The 19,917-nt window shown below is 36.9% G+C and overlaps 1 protein-coding gene across 2 annotated transcripts in view; it reads left to right on the forward strand.

The window, feature by feature from the left end:
• The window catches only part of FZD3 (frizzled class receptor 3), a 92,610-nt gene that overhangs the window by 12,286 nt on the left and 60,407 nt on the right, over window positions 1-19,917 (forward strand). Inside the window, exon 3 of one of the 2 annotated variants that reach the window (XM_060101433.1) lies at window positions 18,457-18,653. In XM_060101433.1, the coding sequence (XP_059957416.1) occupies window positions 18,457-18,653 (197 nt within the window). Of the gene's footprint in view, window positions 1-18,456; window positions 18,654-19,917 lie in introns of those variants that run through there. The other variant, XM_060101434.1, reaches the window with a different exon arrangement.

Genomic DNA, 19,917 nt, shown 5'->3' on the forward strand with positions numbered 1-19,917 from the left:
TGTTTATACAGTGTCTATATTTATATATTCTTTCACTTTCCTTTGATATAGTGTCATACTGTTTGTTTTCTCTACCTTGCTTTTTTTACTTAACAATATATCCTGGATATTTCATAGTAGTGTTTATAGATATTCCTCAAAAAGATTTCTTTAATTATGGCAAAATATACATAACATAAAATTTACCATTCCAATCTTTTTTAGGTTTTTTTGGCTGCACCGTGCGGCCTGCGGGATCTTAGTTCCCTGACCAGGGATTGAACCCCCTGCCCTTGGCAGTGAAAACACAGAGTCCTAACCACTGGACTGCCCGGGAATTCCCCCATCCCAACAATTTTTTGTGTGTGTGTGGTACGTGGGCCTCTCACTGTTGTGGCCTCTCCCGTTGCGTAGCACAGGCTCTGGACGCGCAGGCTCAACAGCCATGGTTCACAGGCCCAGCCGCTCCGCGGCATGTGGGATCTTCCCAGACCGGGGCACAAACCCGTGTCCCCTGCATCAGCAGGCGGACTCTCAACCACTGCGCCATGAGGGAAGCCCCCAACAATTTTTAAGTGTGCAGTTCAGTGGCATTAAGTACAGTTGCCTTGGTATGTCATCACACTACCCTTCTCCAGCACTTTTTCAGCTTCCAAAACGAAAATTCTGTATCCATTAAACAATAATTTCCCATTCTCCCATTCCCCAGTCCCTGGCAACCACCATTCTTTCTTTCTTTTTTTCTTTCTCTCTGAATTTGACTACTCCAGGGAACTCCCCAGGGGTCCAGTGGTTAGGACTTCGCGCTTTCACTGCTGCGAGCCCAAGTTCAGTCCCTGGTCGCGGAACTAAGATCCCACAGGCTGGGCCGCTTGGCCAAAAACAAAAAAAAATTGACTACTCCAGTACCTCATTTAAGTGGAATCATACAATATTTGTCCTTTTGTGATTGGCTTATTTCACTTAGCATAATGTCTTCAAGATTCATCCATGTTGTAGCATGTGTCAGCCTTCCTTTTTAAGGCTAAATAATATTTCATTGTATGTATATACAAAACATTTAGTTTAACCATTAATTCATCAGACAGTTGGGTTGCTTCCACTTTTTTGGCTGTTGTGAATATAGCTGCTATGAATATGGATGTATAAATATCTGTTTCTCTGCTTTAAACTTTTTCTGGGTATACACCCAGAAGTGAAATTTCAGGATAATATGATCATTCTATGTTTAATTTTTTGAGGAACCACCACAGTTTTGCATAGCAGCTGCTCCATTTTACATTTCTACCAACAGTGCACGAGGGTTCCAATATCTCTATATCCTTACCAGTGCTAGTTATTTTCTGGTTTTTTTGTTTGTTTGTTTGTTTGTTTTGTTTTGGAATAATAGCCATTCTAATAGGTACAAGATTGTTCTCATTTTTTTAAAATAAATTTATTTTATTTTTGGCTGCATTGGGTCTTCGTTGCTGCACACAGTCTTTCTTTACTTGTGGCAAGCAGGGGCTACTCTTCATTGTGGTACGCGGGCTTCTTATTGCAGTGGCTTCTCTTGTTGCAGAGCACGGGGTCTAGGTGCGTGGGCTCAGTAGTTGTGGCTCGCGGGCTCTAGAGCATAGGCTCAGTTAGTGTGGTGCATGGGCTTAGTTACTTCACGGGAATCGAACTCATGTCCCCTGCATTGGCAGGTGTATTCTTAACCACTGCGCCACCAGGGGAGCCCCTGTCCTCATTTTTTAAATTCAGTTCTTACTGAAGGACATTTGCTTTTGAAAGCAGAGCTTGCTGTTGATGTCCTTATTCATCTTTGTAGGGCCAGCAGCTAACATAGTGCCTAACACATAATAATTGCTAAAGAAATGTTTGAGTGAGTTAATGAACTTTATAAACTGTGTCTTCCGTAAGAGGTGGTGGTAGTCATGGTTGTGGTTATAGTGCTGTACCTAAGCACTTAATCTCTTGGAGTTGTAGTTGATAAATAGTGATGGGCTTTTTGGCGATGGTAATGGTAATCCTCATACCAATACCAAAGATACCACTTTCCTGTGAACACTAGTATTTTACTTTGCCCTTTTTTGGCAGGGGGTGGGGGGAGTGGAGATCAAAATGACTTGAAGCTTTCAACATTGTGTTTACACTTATAAGTTTGGTAATTAAGAAAAAAATAAAGCAAACCAACTCTCTCATCTCTAGACCTCTCATGTTCTTTCTGCCTTAATAGTCTCATCTCCATCTTTGCCTGTCATATTCTAATGGTTGTACTTGATGCATTAATAAATAGGAAAAAAAGGAGTGGATAACAAAACATTTCGTATGGTATCATCCTGTTTTTGTTGAAGACAAAAAAGCATGTTCATGTAGAGTAAGTGCTCTGGAGAGATTTTTGCCAAGGCCAACAGTGATTGTTCCTGAATTAGTACAATTTATTTGTTTTCTATGTTTTTTATTTAATGTTTGTATCAGTATTTTCTGATTTTTCTGTAAGAAACACATTGTGTTTTCAAAATAGTAAAATTAGTACAGAAACTTTATTTTTAAAAATCTCAGCTGTCCTTTTTTGTCTAGCTCCCAGTTGCAGCGTCTAAGACTTAGTATTTATTAAGTGTATTTTGATTGAATGACTGAAACTTAAGGAAGAACTTGGTAAATGCCATAAATAGGCATAAAGTGCTAAGAGGATTCAAAAGAGAGAAGTATCATATGTGGAAGAGATAGCTGCAGATCATATTTGAATTGACCTTGAAAGGCAGGTGGATTTTTCGGTTTTTTTAAAGAGAATAATATACCCCTTTGTACCAATAATTAACATTTTGTGGATAGGCTTCTTAGGAAATGAAATTTCTTTGATTATGTTTATTCTTGAAATTCATTGCTTATATCTTTAGAATATATGGATTATCCAGCAGATTTACCTCTCTTATTATCTTTTGTTTAGGTTAATATTAATAAGGTGGTTTTCCCTAAGCAAACAGCAATCTAGTGAATTGGATTGAGAAGCCTATTGTGTGACAGGGAAACCAACCAGGAATTAAGAAACTTCTAAATTGAAAAAGTACACACAAGTAGTGGAGAGTTAATTGCATTTAGTTATTTCTGACTATAGGAAAAAAATAGCTTTTAAAATTTTAATTGATTTTCTTGTGTGACAAATCACTTTAAAGGAATGCCTTAAAAATACTTATTTTAAATTAAATTACTAAGTGTGATGGAATTTGGCTTGTGAAGTTTTGTCTTTTTTTTTTTTTTTTTTTTTTGCGGTACGCGGGCCTCTCACTGTTGTGGCCTCTCCCGTTGCGGAGTACAGGCTCCGGACGCGCAGGCTCAGCGGCCATGGCTCACGGGCCCAGCCGCTCTGCAGCATGCGGGATCTTCCCGGACTGGGGCATGAACCTGCGTCCCCTGCATCAGCAGGCCGACTCCCAACCACTGCGCCACCAGGGAAGCGCGTGAAGTTTTATCTTTTGAGACAGACCATAATTTACAACTGTTCATGATGTTTGAAAAAAGTTTACTTCCTGAAGAAAAGTCAAATTTTATGGGCTGCTCTGGAAACTCCCCTTTGACTTAAGATAAATATACGCCTGTGATAATATCATCTTTCTGCAAACCAACACATTGAAAGAGTATTGGAAAGTATTTAATATGCTGTCATAAGACATTTTAAAAAAGGAAGATTTGTAAAAGAAAAGCAAATCTGTGGGATTAAAGGTATTTTATTGCAAACCTAGAATTTTTTAATATGTATATATAGAGTATAATTCTTAAAGTTTTAGACCTTTTCTCATTAGGAATTTTATTGTTACAAAAAAGTTTTTAAAAGGTCTTATTTTTAATCACTTAAAATTATTCTAAAAAGTTGTTTTTTAATAATTTCTCACTCTAATTTGGATCTGAAATAGAATGAATACCAGTTTTGAATTTTCAATGCCATTCCACATTTGGTTTCACATTTAGTGAATTTAGTCATAATATTCCCAAACCTAGTAGGATACAGTTTCTATGGTTATCAGACCCTTTGTAGAGTGACAAAGATTGGAATTCTGATTCTCTTGAGTCAAATTTTGGCCTTTGACTCTGTCCCCTTTTCACACTCCTTGCTAAGCTTAGGCTGTTGCTATGCTTGAGGGCTTGTCAGCTAGAAGGTTCCTATGGTAACAGGAATGGAAATTTCAAAGAAGAAAGAGAATGAGAGCACAAAGGCTTGGTTGATTTGAATTTGAACAAAGAATAGAAGGTTCCATGTCTTACACCTTTGTTGAAGAAAGCAGAAATTTAATTTTAGAAAGTTACTTTTCCGTTTGTAAACTTTGTATACCCTGGTCTTAATTTAGTGAATAAAAGTATTACTGCTTAGGGAAGTACTCAGTAAGAATCTTTAAAAAATTTAATCAGCTAAAGTTCCTTTTTTCTCCTTTATAGAGCTTTGATAGTATTCCTTATCTTAACCTATTCTCAACTCTGCAGTATTCAGCCTAGCTCATTTAATTTTGATTTTGCTGAGGTTAAAAATTGTTAGGGTTAGAATCAAGGCAGTTTGCTTATTTGAAAAATATTAATTTTTTTTTGTTTTTATGTAACAGCTTTATTGAGGTATAATTTGTATACAATAAATTGCACCCATTTAAAGTGTTCAATTTGATGAGTTTTGACAGATGTATACATCCATGAAACCATCACCTCTATCAAGATATAAAACATTTCCATCACCTCAAAAGCTTCCTTGTGTCCCTTTGTAGTCCACCGCCCTGAGTTGGCTCCCTGTTCCAAGCAACCACTGATCTGCTTTCTGTCATTATGGATTAGTTTTCATTTTCTGAGTTTTATATAAATGTAATTAATATAGTATCTACTTTTTTATGTCTGGTTTCTTTCACCCAGCATAGTGATTTAGAGATTCATGCATGTTTTGTTTTGCTTTTTAAAAACACCATTCCAATTGACAATTGACTTTCTCACTTGGGAGTTGAGAATGGGAAATCAGCAGGGTTCCTCATGCCCATCAAATAGGCCTTCTGCAGCTTTATTAATTTGCAACTGTTTCCTAATCTCCTTTTAAAATGTCATTTACTGGGCTCTGTACTCTATTTTTAAATTTAATTTAATCTTTAAAAATTTTTTTAAAATTTTGGCTGCATTGGGTCTTTGTTGCTGCATACGGGCTTCCTCTAGTTGCGGTGAGCGGGGGCTACTCTTCGTTGTGGTACACGGGCTTCTCATTGCGGTGGCTTCTCTTTGTTGCAGAGCACGGGCTCTAGGCGCGTGGGCTTCAGGAGTTGTGGCACTGAGGCTCCGTAGTTGTGGCTTGCGGGCTCTAGAGCACAGGCTCAGTGGCACACAGGCTTAGTTACTCCGCGGCATGTGGGATCTTCCCGGACCAGGGCTCGAACCCGTGTCCCCTGCATTGGCAGACGGATTCTTAACCACTGCACCACCAACTAAGTCCCTATTCTTATTTGTATGTATTAAGACCATTTTACAGAGGAGAAACCTGAAATTTGCGGAGGTTACATAGAACAAATTGGTTAAGCTCAAGGGCTCTGGATAAGAATGCAGAGGTTTAACTCTTGGGACTGTCTTTGTAGTTATGTGATCTTGGGCAAGCTACTTAACTTTCTGTGTCTCATTGTTTTTCACATGTATTATAAAATGGGATGACTAATGATAGTACCTACCTTATGGGGTTGTTGAGAAGATTAAATAAGATGTGTGAGGCACTTACACACTGCCTGGCCTGTAGTAAGTGTCAGTAAATGCTAGCTGAGATACAGCACAAGGTACTTATAGATAACAAGTGGCAGAAGCATAAACTTATAGCCTTAGACTCAGTGCAAGCAGCACAAAATAGTCAATTTTATAATTCATGATGGGGCTCACAAATGGAGGTTTTACTAACATAGTACCATCACGATATTGGATTAGTTGGTATTGTATGCATTGCTAAGGACCAGGCAGGTTTGAGACTTACTTAAGGCATACATATGCATATATGTATGATGTATGTACATACATCAAAATAGTGCAGAGAGATTCTTTGTACTGTACCTAGTTTTCCCCCAGTCTTCCTATCGTATATAACTATTATACAGTATCAAAACCTGGAAGTTAACATTGGTACAATCTATAGCCCTTATCATATTTCACCAGTTTTTACATGTAGTCATTTTTGTGTCTGTGAATGCACATGTACATGTGTGTATATTGTCTTTGCAGTTTTATCACACATATAAATTCGTGTAGCCATCACTTTGGTTAAGATACAGAACTGTTTTAGCGCCACCGAGGAACTCCCTTGTGCTTCCTTTCTCCCTCCCCCCTTTCCTATTTCCAAGTAACCACTAGTTCTCTAGCCCTATAATTTTGTCAGTTCAAGAATTTATATAAATAGATCATACAGTATATATAATCTTTTGAGATTGGCTTTTTTTTCGTTTAGCATAATACCCTTGAGATCCATCCAAGTTGTTGCATGTATCAGTAGTCATTGTTTTTAATTGCTTAGTAGTATTCCATTATATAGATGTTCTGCAATTTGTTTAATCATCCATTGACGGATACTGAGTTGTTTCCAGCTCTTTGCTATTACAAATAAAGCTGCTATGAACATTCCTGTACAGGTTTTTGTGCAGACATAAGTTTTCCTTTTGGGGGGATAAATGCCCAGGAGTGTGATTGCTGGACCTTATGATAAGCATATGTTTGGATTTTTAAGAAACTGCTCAGCTATTTTCCATAGCGGGTGTACCATTGTACATTCCCACCAGCAGTGTATGAGAGATCTACTTTCTCAGCATTCTTACCACCATTTGCTATTTTCACTATTTTTTATTCAGCTTTTATAATATGATGTGGTATCTCATGTGGTTTTAATTTGTATTTCCCTCATGGCTAATGATATTGAACATCTTTTCATGTGCCATTCATATATTCTCTTTGATAAAATGTTCATGTCTTTAGTTCATTTTTCAATTGATTTATTTTTTACTTTTGAGTTTTGAGAGTTCTTTATAAATTCTAGATACAAATCCTTTGTTTGATATATCGTTTGTAAATAGTTTATCCTGGTCTATAGCCTGCCTTTTCATCCTTTCAACAAGGTCTTTAGGAAAGCAGAAGTCTTAAATTTTAACGAAGTCCTATTTACTAATTTCTTTTCCCTCTTATGGACTGTGCTTTTGGTGTCATTTCTAAGAACTCTTCAGCCTGGGTCTGGAAGATTCTCTCTCTCTTTTAAGTTTTATAGCTTTATGTCTTAGTTTAAATCCATGATCAATTTTGAGTTAATTTGTGTAAAGTAAGTTTCATTTTTTTGGCTGTGAATATCCACTAGCTTTAGCACTATTTGTTGAACAGACTATCTATCCTTCCACGATTGAATTGCTTTTGCTTCTTTGTGAAAAATGAGTTGGTTATTCTTGTGTGGATTTATATCTGTGTTCTCTATTCTGTCCTGTTTTATCTTTGTGTCTATTTTACCACCAATACCACAGTGTCTTGATTACTGTTAGCTATATAGTAAGTCTTAAAATTGGAGAGCATGATTTTTCCCACTTTCTTTTTCAAAATTGTTTCAGTTATTCTACTTCTTTTGTTTTTTTAATATAAATTTTAGAATAAGCTTGTCTTTAGCTACTAAAAGCATGCTGGCTTTTGACAGAAATTTCATTAAGTCTAGGGATCATTTGGGGGAAGATTGACACCCTTACATGTTGAATCTCCAGTCCATGAACAGTGTTGTTATGGATTGACTTGAGTCCCCCTAATAAGCCCTAATCCCCAGTACCTCAGAATGTGACCTTGTTTGGAAATAGGGTCTGGAGTAGTGGAGTACTGAGGTACTTCTATTCCAGTATGACTGGTGTCCTTATAAAAGGGAATTTTGGACACAGGCACACATAGAGGGAAGATATGTAAAGAGGCACAGGGGGAATGCTGTGTGAAGATCGGATTTATGCTGCCACAAGCCAAGGAACTACTAGAAGCTAGGAGAGATACCTGGAACAGATCCTTCCCTAGCACCTTTAGAGGGAGCATGGCTCTCCCAACACCTTGATCTCAGACTTTTAGCTTCCAGAAATGTGAGACAATGAATTTCTGTTGTTTAAGCCACACAGTTTGTGGGACTTTGTTGCAGCAGCCCTAGCAAACCAGTATAACTGTATATCTGTCCATTTATTTGTATCTTCCTTGATTTCATCAGCATTTTATAGTTTTCTTCATACAAGCCCTATACAGGTCTTGTTGGACATATACCCAGGTGTTTCTTTTTTTAAAAATAAATGTGATTATAAATATATTGTTTTAACTTAGTTTCTACATGCTCATTATATATAAAAATGCAATTGTATATAGAAATACAATTCTTACGTATGTTTTTCTTGTATTCTGCAACCTTGTTGAACTTATTAATTCTAGGACGAATACATTTTTTCTTCTTTTTTTTTTTTTTTTACTAATTTAAAAGTGTTTTTTGAGATTCCTTGGGGTGTTCTATGTAGACAGTAATGTCATCTGCAAATAGGGACAGTTTTCTTTTTCCAATCTCTACACTTTTTATTTCCTTTTCTTGTTTTATTGTGCTGATAGGACTTCCAGTACTATGCTGAGTAAGAGTGGTGAGAGCAGGCATTCTTCCCTTGTTTCCAATCTTAAAGATAGGAATCCAATGTTTCACCACAAAGTATGATGTTAACTGTAGGGTTTTTGTATATGTACTTTATCAAGTTGAGGCAGTTACTTTCTGTATGTACTTTGCTGGAAACTTGAAAATCATGAATGCTTTTTCTGCATCATTTGGTATGATCATGTGATTTTTTTCTTTGTTATTAGCCTGTTGATTTGGTGGATTACATTGATTGATTTTTGAATATGGAACCAGCTTTGGATTTCTGGAACAAACCCTACTAGGTTGTACTATATAATGCTTTTAATATATTTTTGGACTTGATTTGCTACTATTTTGTTAAGCATTTTTGCATTTTGTTCACTGGGGGTATTGGTCTGTAGTTTTCTTCCTTTGTATTATCTTTGGCTTTAATATTAAGTAATCCTGACTTCATACAATTTGTTGGGATTAGTTCTCTGCTGTTTTCTGGAAGAGACTGTGTAGAATTGGTATTCTTTTAAAATTGTTAGTTAGATTTTACCAGTGAAACCATCTGGCCTGGATATCTTTTTTAGGAGGTTTTAAACTACAGATTCAATTTCTTGGATGGTTAGAAGACTATTCAGATTATCAGTTTCATCTTGGGTGAGTTTTGGTAGTCTGGCTTCTGAGGAATTGGTCCACTTCATCTAAATTGTCTAGTTTACGTGCATAGAGTTGTTTGTAATATTCCTTATTTTATTTTTAATGTTGGCAGTCTCTAGTGATATCCTCTTTCATTCTTGATATTGGTAAGTTGTGTTCCTTTCTCTCATTGTTTTTTTAATCATTGTTACTAGAAGTCTTATCAATTTTACTGATATTTTCAAAGAACCAGCTCTTGGGTTGAGTGATTTTTTTTTTTTTTTTCCTATTGCCCTTCTTTGTTTTCAGTGTCATTGATTTCTCTTCTTTATTATTTCCTTCCCTTTTCTTACTTTTGGTTTATTTTGCTCTTTTTGGTTATTATGAATAATGCTACTCTGATATGAACATTCATATACAAATTTTTGCTTGAACATGATTTTAAATTATTTTGGATATATTCCTAGGAGTGGAATTGCTGGATCATGTGGTAATTTTATGTTTAACTTCCTGAGGAATCGCCAAACTGTTTTCTCTAGTGGTTGCGTTATTTTACATTCCCATCAGCAAATGTATGGGGGTTCTGATTTCTTACTAACACTTGGTATTTTCTGTTTTTTAGATAGGGTTGTGGGTGTGATGTTGTATCTCATTGTGGTTTTGATTTGCATTTCCTAATGACTAATGACATTGATCATCTTTTCATGTGCTTATTTGGTCATTGCATGACTCCTTTGGAGAAATGTTTGTTTAATGTTTTTGCCCATCTAAAAAATTGGGTTGTTTTTTGTTGAGTTACAGGAACTCTTTATGTATTCTGGACACTAGACCCTTATCAGATATATGATTTACAAATATTTTTCACTGTGTGGATTGTCTTGTTCACCCTTCTTCTGATGGTGTCCTTTAATACACAAGAGCTTTTAATTTTGATGAAGTCCAATTTATTTTTTCTTTTGTGCTTGTGTTTTTGGTGTTTAAGAAACCATTGACAAATCCAAGGTCATGAAGATTTACCCTTATGCTTTCTTCTACAGGTTTCATAGATTTTGCTCTTACATTTAGGCCTTTGATCCATTTTGAGTTAACTTGGATGTGACGTGAGGCAGTCAGCCAGTTTTATTCTTATGCATGTGAATACTCAGTTGTCTCAGCACCATTTGTTGAAGAGACTATTTTCCCCCCATTGAGTGGTCTTGGTACCTTTGTGAAAATTAATTGACACACGTGTGAAGGTTTATTTCTGGATTCCCAGTTGTATTCCATTGGTCTGTATGTCTAGCATTATGCTAGTACCATACTGTTTTGGTTACTATATCATTGTAATAAGTTTTAAAATGGGAATGTTTTGTTCTTTATTTTCAAGGTTGTTTTGGCTGTTCGGAGTTTCTTGCATTCCATATGAATTTCAGGATCAGCTTCTCCATTTCGGCAAAAAAAGGCCATTGGGAGTTTTGAAGGGATTACATTGAATCCGTAGATCAGTTTATGGAGTATTGCCATTTTAACAACATTTAAGTCTTCCAATCCATGAATATGGGAAGTTCTTATGTTTAGTAGGTCTTCTTTGATTTCTTTCAACAGTATTTTGTAGTTTTCTGTTTTGCATCACATTGGTTAAATTTATTCCTAAGTATTTATTCTTTTTAATGCTCTTATAAATGGAATTATTTTTTAATTTCCTCTTCTTTTGGCTTTTTTTGAAGTTTATTTTTAATATATTTACTACAGTTGTATTTCTGTCAACTGTAGAAATACAGTTGATTTTTTTTTCTATATTGACTTTGTATCCAGTGACTCTAAATTTATTTATCTGATGGTTTATAGATTACTTTAGATTTTCTTTGTAACAACCATGTTTTGTTAGTCTGGTTCAATTAGGAGACAGAACCACTCAGTGATTTAAACAAGGGAAGTGTAATATGAAGAATTAATAAACTATTAAAGAAGAATAATTATAAGATATAGAGAGAGCTCTACAGGGTTCTCTAGGGCTGAGGGACAATCTTAGAAGGGGCCCCCACCCCAAGGCTAAGACCTTAGTTGTACAGGATATACTTACAGCTCACTAGGTAGCAGAGAACATCACAGGGTTGCTTGGGCCAGAGCTGGTCCACAGTTACCAGGCAAGCAGGATGCAACCCTTCAGGGCATAGGCAAGTATTGGGTAAATAGAGAGAGTCAGGGCACTGCTGCAGGCAGGAGGCCTTGAGCCTACAGTGTCTATTTTGGGAGGGCTACAGGAAGGTGTTTACTAGGCTGGGCTGGGACTGTGAGGTTGCTGAAGGATCATTCTAGGCACATGGGCATAGATTTCCTCACATTTACACTGCTGACTATGCAGCAGCCCCAACCAACAAGAGAAGCCCCCTTCATCCTGCAGTATTTCTCCAACACTCTATTGAGAAAGTTTAAAATCATGCTCAGTGTAAAGAAGAAATGATGAAAGGAATCCCATCCATTATCACAGAGCATGTGTTGAAGGGTGAGTTTGGAACTGAGAGATACAAATTTGGTAACTGGAGCACATGTCATCTGTGAATAATGACAGTTTCTTTCCAGTTCATATACCTTTTATTTCTTCTTTCTTTCTTTTTTTTTTCCCTGACAAAGCAAGAGACTTTATTAGGAATGGGCTCCCGGGTGGAGAACAGCACGGTAAGGGAACCCAGGAAAACTGCTCTCTGTATTTCTTTCCTTCTAATCCTTTACCTTTTATTTCTTCTTGATGCCCTAGTGAGGACTTCCAGTACGGTGTTTAATAGGGTGGTGATAACAGGTACTTTTGCCTCATCTTTGATCTCAGGGGACGCTTTCAGTCATTTACTACAAAGTATGAGGTTTGCTGTGGTTTGATGTATATGCTTTCTATAGGATTGAGGAAATTCCCTTCTTAGTCTGTTAAGAGTTTTCATAATAAATGGGTGTTGGATTTCATCAAATGCTTTTATTCCCTCTGTTGAATAGATTGTGTGATTTCCTGCCCTTTTTCTGTGAATGCCATTAATTGCATTAACTGATTTTTCAAATGTTAACCAGCATTGTATCCTTGGAACAAAACTTTATTTGGTGTGATATATTATTCTTTTTTATATTGTTCTGGATTAATTTACTAATTTGGGATATGTTTTTTACATCTATGGTCATGAAATGTGATTTTCCTTTCTTATATAGTCCCTGTTGGGTTTTGTTATAAAAATTATGCTGGTTGGGCTTCCCTGGTGTCGCAGTGGTTGAGAGTCTGCCTGCCGATGCAGGGGACACAGGTTCATGTCCCGGTCCGGGAAGATCCCACATGCCGCGGAGCGGCTGGGCCCGCGAGCCATGGCCGCTGAGCCTGTGTGTCCGGAGCCTGTGCTCCACAACAGGAGATGCCACAACAGTGAGAAGCCCGCCTACCACAAAAAAAAGAAAAAAAAAAATTATGCTGGTTTTGTGAGGTGTGAGGTGAGTTGAGAAAGTTTCCTTTTTTGGGGAAGAGTTTGTATATGATTGCTGTAACTTCTTCCTTAAACGTTTGATAAATTTTTTCTAGTGAAACCATCTTGGCTTGGAGTTTTTTTGGGGGGATAGTTTCTAATGGTGGCTTAAATTTCTTCATAAATGTTGATAGAAAACTAGATTTTATATTTCTACTTTTATGATTTTGGGTAAATTGTGATCTTTTCCCAAGGAATTAGTTCATTTCATCCTATTCCATCCATGTCGAATTTATTATTTATAGTATCCTCATTATATTTCTAGTAATTTTCTGTCCTTCATTCCTGATATTGGTAATTTGTGGGTTTTTTCCTCTTCTACTTGCTATTGCCTTTTTTCTACTTTCTCTAGGTTTGATTGGCCATTCTTTTTCCAGCTTCTTGAGATGGAGCTTACCATTGATTGTTTTTCAGGCTTTCTTATTTTCTGACATATGCATATCAGGTTATAAATTTCCTCTGAATATAGCTTTTGCTGACTTTTTTTTTTTTGCGATACACGGGCCTCTCACTGCTGTGGCCCCTCCCGTTGCGGAGCACAGGCTCCGGACACGCAGGCTCAGGGGCCATGGCTCACAGGACCAGCCGCTCCGCGGCACATGGGATCCTCCCGGACCGGGGCACGAACCCACATCCCCTGCATCAGCAGGCAGACTCTCAAGCACTGCGCCACCAGGGAAGCCCCTGACATTTTATTTATTGTCTTTACTACTTAATTCTATATGTAGATTATACATATATATATAAACATTAAAATGTAATACATATGATATATAATTATATACAATTTAAATTTCAGTTATGATTTCCTTTGTTGATTATGGGTTATTTAGAAGTTATTTTGTTTGATTTCCAAACAGCCAAACAGTTGGGTATTTTCTAGGGTTCTTTTTGTAATTGATATCTACCTTAATTCCATTTTAGTCATAGAACAGTCTGAATGGTTTTAGTACTAAGAAGTTTTTTGTGGCTTATTTTAGGACTTACAACATGGCCAGTTTGGGTAAAGATTCCATGTGTATATTAAATAGGTTCCACTCATTGTTGGGTGCCATGATTATAAATATGTTGCTTAGGTCAGGTTTGTAATTGACTTGTTTAGATTTTCTGTATTCTCATAGAATTTTTTTCTCACTCTTCTTATTGAGAGAAGTGTATCAAACTCACTCTGATTGTGGATTTGTGTATGTCCCATTTTACTTCTGTTTTTTATTAAAATAATTTAAAGCTGTGTTAAGTGGTACATATATGTTTAGATTTACTTTTTAGTCATGGTGAATTGATTCTTTTATTTTGTCTTTAAGAAATGACCTTCTTTATCTCTGGGAACACTCCTTGTCATAAAGTGTAGTCTTGTTTTTGGTTGGTTCTTTCATTGTTTATTGTTTGCCGTCTTTTTAGTTTTAACCTATCTCTGTCCTTATATTGAAAAAAGTGTCTTTGTAAACGGCATAGGGTTTTTTTTTTTTTTTTTTTTTTTTTTTTTGTGGTACGCGGGCCTCTCTCTGTTGTGGCCTCTCCCGTTGCAGAGCACAGGCTCCAGACGCGCAGGCTCAGCGGCCATGGCTCACGGGCCCAGCCGCTCCGTGGCATGTGGGATCTTCCCGGACCAGGGCATGAGCCCGTGTCCCCTGCATCGGCAGGCGGACTCTCAACCACTGCGCCACCAGGGAAGCCCTTGTTTTGTTTTTATTTGTACCTAGTCCAACAACTTTACTCTTTTACATAGTCTTTAGGTCATTTATATATAATGCAATTAGTGATGTACTTGGGTTAATATATACTCTTATTACTTGATTTCAATTTTTCCAAACTGTTTTGTATTCTTTTTTCTCTCCTGTCTTGACTGCTTTTGTATTATTCTATTTCTCTCTTTATTACCTTGTTAGTTGTGCATTCTTTTATTGCTTACCCTAGAAATTATGTGTACCCTTGATGTAATATTCTAGTAAAAATAATAACTTTGATCACTCTCCCATTAGTGTTCCTCTGACTCCCATCTTTATCATTTTATTATTACACATATTAATTTACATGTATTTTGTATGTATTTTAAGACATTATTGTTTGTTTTTTAAACTTTTCATATTTTTGTTTCTGCATAGGATTTTTTAAAAAATTATTTTATTTATTTATTTTTGGCTGCGTTGGGTCTTCGTTGCTGCATGCAGGCTTTTTCTAGTTGCGGTGAGCAGGGACCATTCTTCGTTGCACGGGCTTCTCATTGCAGTGCGCGGGATTCTCATTGCAGTGGCTTCTCTTGTTGCAGAGCATGGGCTCTAGGCTCACAGGCTTCAGTAGTTGTGGCTTGCAGACTCTAGAGCGCAGGCTCAGCAGTTGTGGCACATGGGCTTAGTTGCTCTGCGGCATGTGGGGTCTTCCTGGACCAGGGCTCGAACCCATGTCCCCTACATTGGCAGGCAGATTCTTAACCACTGTGCCACCAGGGAAGCCCCCTGTTTTTTTTTTTTTTTTTTTTTTTGCTGTACGCGGGTCTCTCACTGTTGTGGCCTCTCCTGCTGTGGAGCACAGGCTCCGGACGTGCAGGCTCAGCGGCCATGGCTCATGGGCCCAGCCGCTCCGCAGCATGTGGGATCCTCCCAGACTGGGGCACAAACCTGCGTCCCCCTCATCGGCAGGCGGACACTCAACCACTGCGCCACCAGGGAAGCCCACCCCCATTATTTTTTGCTTATACAGAGAATATTTATATTTTCCCACATATTCACCTCTTTTGTTGCTTTTAATTCCTTTTGAATTTTCATCTTAGATTATTTTTCTTTTGTCTTCTAGTGCAGGTTTGCTAGTGACTAGTTTTCTCAGTTTTTTGTCTGTCTGAAAATGTCTTTACTTTGCCTTCACTTATAAAGGGTATTTTTGCTGGCCATAGAGTTATGGTGAGCAGTTGTTTTCTCTCAGCTCTTTAAGTAGTCATTCTGTTGTTTTATAGTATTCGAAAGTACAACAACAGTTGTTCTGTTGAAGGTAAGGTGTCTTTTTTTCCACTGGCTGCTTTTAAGATGTTTTTCTTTGGTTTTCAGCAATTTAAATGAGATATGCTTAGGTGTGTTTTTTTTATTATATTTATTCTTCTGGGGATTTGCAGAACTTTTTGAATCTGTGGGTTGTTGTCTTTAATCAGTTTTGACAAATCCTTGGCCATCGTCTTTTTATATATTGCCTCTGCTCATTCCCTCTTTCCTCTTTTGAGGTTCCAGTTATGCATATTTTAGATTTTTTTCATGTGTTTTACACATCTGTTATGATCTTTTCTGTATTTTTCAGTATTTTTTGATCTGTGTGCTTCTGTGTGGATATTTCCTATTGCCTTGTTTTCCGTTCTGCCAGTTCTATCTTCTGACATATCTAATAAGTTCTTAATTTCAGCATTTATGTATTTCACTTATAGAATTTCTCTTTGGTTCCTCTTATGATAGATTCCAATTTTCTGCAGTTCTTCATCTTTTATTTTCTTGAACGTATTTCTTATATACAGTCTTGTCTACTAAGTCCAATAGCTGGGATTACCAAAACACTGTAATTTTTTATTTTGTTTTTCAGTCATATGGTCCTGTCTCTTGGAATGCCTAGTATTTTTTATTGAGTAGTAGACATTACAAAATATTGGTGAGGTTCTACATGACGTTATATTACTACTCCAGAGAAAGCTCACCCTTTCTTCTGCTTAGCAGATAAATGGGGGCTGATCACCTTAATTCAGTGAAGGACTGAGCTGAGTTGAGGCTGGGTTTCATGTTTCATAGGTCTCAGCCTCCCTGTCATTTGCCCCTGCTACTGAAGTGTAGCCACTCAGGGGCTTCCAGCTGAGAGTGTGGTATGTTCATTTCCCATTTCCCCTGGCAAGATTTGAACCTCTAATTCATGTTTCCTCATACTGATAAAACTTCCAAAATCTCCACTCTGCTTTTCAGAGGCTTTCTTCTTAGCTTCCTAGCCTCCTTCCCTGTGTAGCTTCAGAATTTTCAAATATCTTGAAGGGAAAACTGGCTCTTTGTCAGGCCCAATTCTAGGTACTTCCCCTTTTCACCCATCTGTTACTTTTGTTTCCAATTTTGTCTGTAGTCTTTTTTTTTTTTAATTGGAGCATAGTTGATTAACAATGTTGTGTTAGTTTCAGGTGTATAGCAAAGTGATTCAGTTATACATACACATGTATTGTCTCTAGTCTTGCAAGACTACCAGAGCTCTGCTGGTTTCTTGGTTCTCTAGCACCAGCCTAGGCAAATCTTGATTCTCAGCCTCTTGCCTTATACCCAGATTCAACAGATACCTCCTTGGAAAAGTGGCTGCATTTATCAGGCCACCACTCCATGCTTCAGAGCTCTCTAGATTCTTGGTCTCTCTAGTTCTTTTCCTTCACTACTTCTCTAATAGCTTTAAATAGGTATTTTAAAAACTTTCTTTCCTGTATTTTGCAGTTGTTCTTTTTTTTTTTTTTTTTTTTTTGCGGTATGCGGGCCTCTCACTGTTGTGGCCTCCCCCGTTGCGGAGCACAGGCTCCGGACGCGCAGGCTCCGGACGCGCAGGCTCAGCGGCCATGGCTCACGGGCCCAGCCGCTCCGCGGCATATGGGATCCTCCCAGACCGGGGCACGAACCCGTATCCCCTGCATCGGCAGGCGGACTCCCAACCACTTGCGCCACCAGGGAGGCCCTTTGCAGTTGTTCTTGATGGAAACATTGATTTAACACAAATTACCTCTTCATACTTGGAAGTGATATTCACATATATTTTATTGTTATATATCAGTTATCACATCCATTATAGTTAACTTCTTTGACACCAGTTTCTTTAAGACACTTGGTTTTCTGACTGTGTTGTGTATGGAAGGACTCTGGAAAATGTTTTATATCGATGTAGAAATAAGTTGATTGAGTCTTAATGGAAAGGCCTGGTGGTGAGAACATCTGTTATCAGTTCAAAATTAGTGACTCTGAAACTGTTATATAAACAAGTGGAAAAAATACTTGGTAGTCAAAAGCCCAGATGCACATTTCTTGGGATAATTGATCTATTCCTATGGTTATAATGATGATTTTAGTATGGTTTTATGTTTGGGGCTACTGTTTTTTCTTTTTGTTTCCTTAATATCAGCTTAACATTGTGAGCTCTGTTTACATCATGTGATTTCAGAGTTCAAAGAACTCCATTTTTTAAAATAAAATATTTTTAATGTAAAAAGAAAAAGAAAATGTAAGACCAAAGTGAGAGCTCTTCCCTACCTCCCACCCTCAAAATATGTACTACTGTGTATAACTACTTCTCTTCCTCCCCCACCCTTTCCTTTCACTTCTTGTCCTCTCTCTCCTATTGATACACGTAAATTGAAGAAAATATAGAAATTGAAATACATAAAAAGAAGAAAATTTAAATCTCTTGTAATCCCATCACCAAGCACTAATCACACTTCTGAGCGTTTGACACGTATCTTTTGTGGATTTTTCTATGTAAAATGGATCATATTGTTGTTAATGGTTCTCAGCCAGGCCTTTTCATTAATATCACCTGTAACAGTTAAAATATGTATAGATTCTGGGATACACCTCATACTTAACCAAATCAGAATCTCCAGGGATAGGGCTAAGAGGGTTTTGTTGAAAAAAACAAAAACTCTCCTTTAGAAAATTTTAATTGCCTTCAGAAATCTTTTAAAACAGATTAAAAAAAAAAGAATATTGCCGTATTATATGTAGAAAACTTTAACTTGTATGCAACTCTTTATCTAATGATTTGATTTTAACTTTCTCCTAGCCATTCCACCCTATGGTGAATTTGGATTGTTCTCGGGATTTCCGGCCATTTCTTTGTGCACTCTACGCTCCTATTTGTATGGAATATGGACGTGTCACACTTCCCTGCCGTAGGCTCTGTCAGCGGGCTTACAGTGAGTGTTCGAAGCTCATGGAGATGTTTGGTGTTCCTTGGCCTGAAGATATGGAATGCAGTAGGTGCGAAAATCATAGATTTTCATGGACCATTACTTATGTTGCAGTATATTTAAAATCATTTGTCTTCTAGTTCATCAGTTTTTAGGAACTTTTTTGAAGTGTGTATATTAGTCATAATTGTGAACAGCAGTTTCATGGCCTCAGAGCTGTTCACTTCCTTAGGAATTTGGAAGCACTAAATGAAAAAGGTGGGAAAAGAAAAACGTTCTATGAAGAAATTTTTTAAATAATCAAATTAAGAAAAACATAATCAAGATATTGATTGTTGATTTCTTTCCCTTACAGATTTTTTCTGGTTATAAAAGTAATGCCAGTTATTAAAAAATTAGAAAATATAGAGAACATAATCATTTGTTACCTCATTATTAAATATGTTTAATGATTTTAATGGGACTCAAATATCTTTATGATTTAAATGTGTTAATGACTACAAGTAGTCCTGTCAGTTCCGTTTTTGTCATGTATTAACATACCCAGACCCAGAAAATGTCAGATACTTTTCAAATCACTTCCAATATATAGATTGTAAGCATTTCCTACAGGTTTGAGGATATTTACCAGACAGTGTTATAGATTTATACGAGAGAACATTATTATTAGTAATAACATATACAGTAGTAATACTATATTTCTTATATAATAATGTTGTGCCTTTTGTATTCTTAATGTTTCAAGGATAAAGAATAAGATGAACACTTATATAACTCTTATTACCTAGCTTTGTCCAATCTTAATATTTTGCAATGTTTGCTTCAGATTTTCTTTTTTTTGGCTGCGCTACATGACTTTTGGGATCTTAGTTCCCCAACCAGGGATTGAACCCAGGGCCCTGTCAGTGAGAGCACCGAGTCCTAACCACTGGACTGCCAGGGAAGTCCCCAGATTTCTTTTTTTAAGAAATAAAACAATACAGATAGAGTTGAAGTTTCCTTTCTTAGTACCCATCTTGATTTCATTTCCTTCTTTTCTCCCCAGAGATGAGATAATCATTATGTTGAATTTGTTGTTAATCATTCCTATCTTTGTTTTTATACTCATACTACATATATACATATCCATAAACAACATTAAATTTTTTTACATGTATCTGTGTTTATATCTGTAACTCTGGTTCATTCCTCTTAATTGCTATATAATGGCCAATTGTATTACCATCCTATAGTTATTTAGCCATCTCCTACTGATGGTCATTTAAGTTACTTCCAGGTTTTTGCTATTATGGGCAGTGCTGCACAGAACACTTTTTTCTCCTTCATGTTTAAAA

The sequence above is a fragment of the Mesoplodon densirostris genome, chromosome 6, assembly GCF_025265405.1.
Source record: "Mesoplodon densirostris isolate mMesDen1 chromosome 6, mMesDen1 primary haplotype, whole genome shotgun sequence".
Lineage (NCBI taxonomy): Eukaryota > Metazoa > Chordata > Mammalia > Artiodactyla > Ziphiidae > Mesoplodon > Mesoplodon densirostris.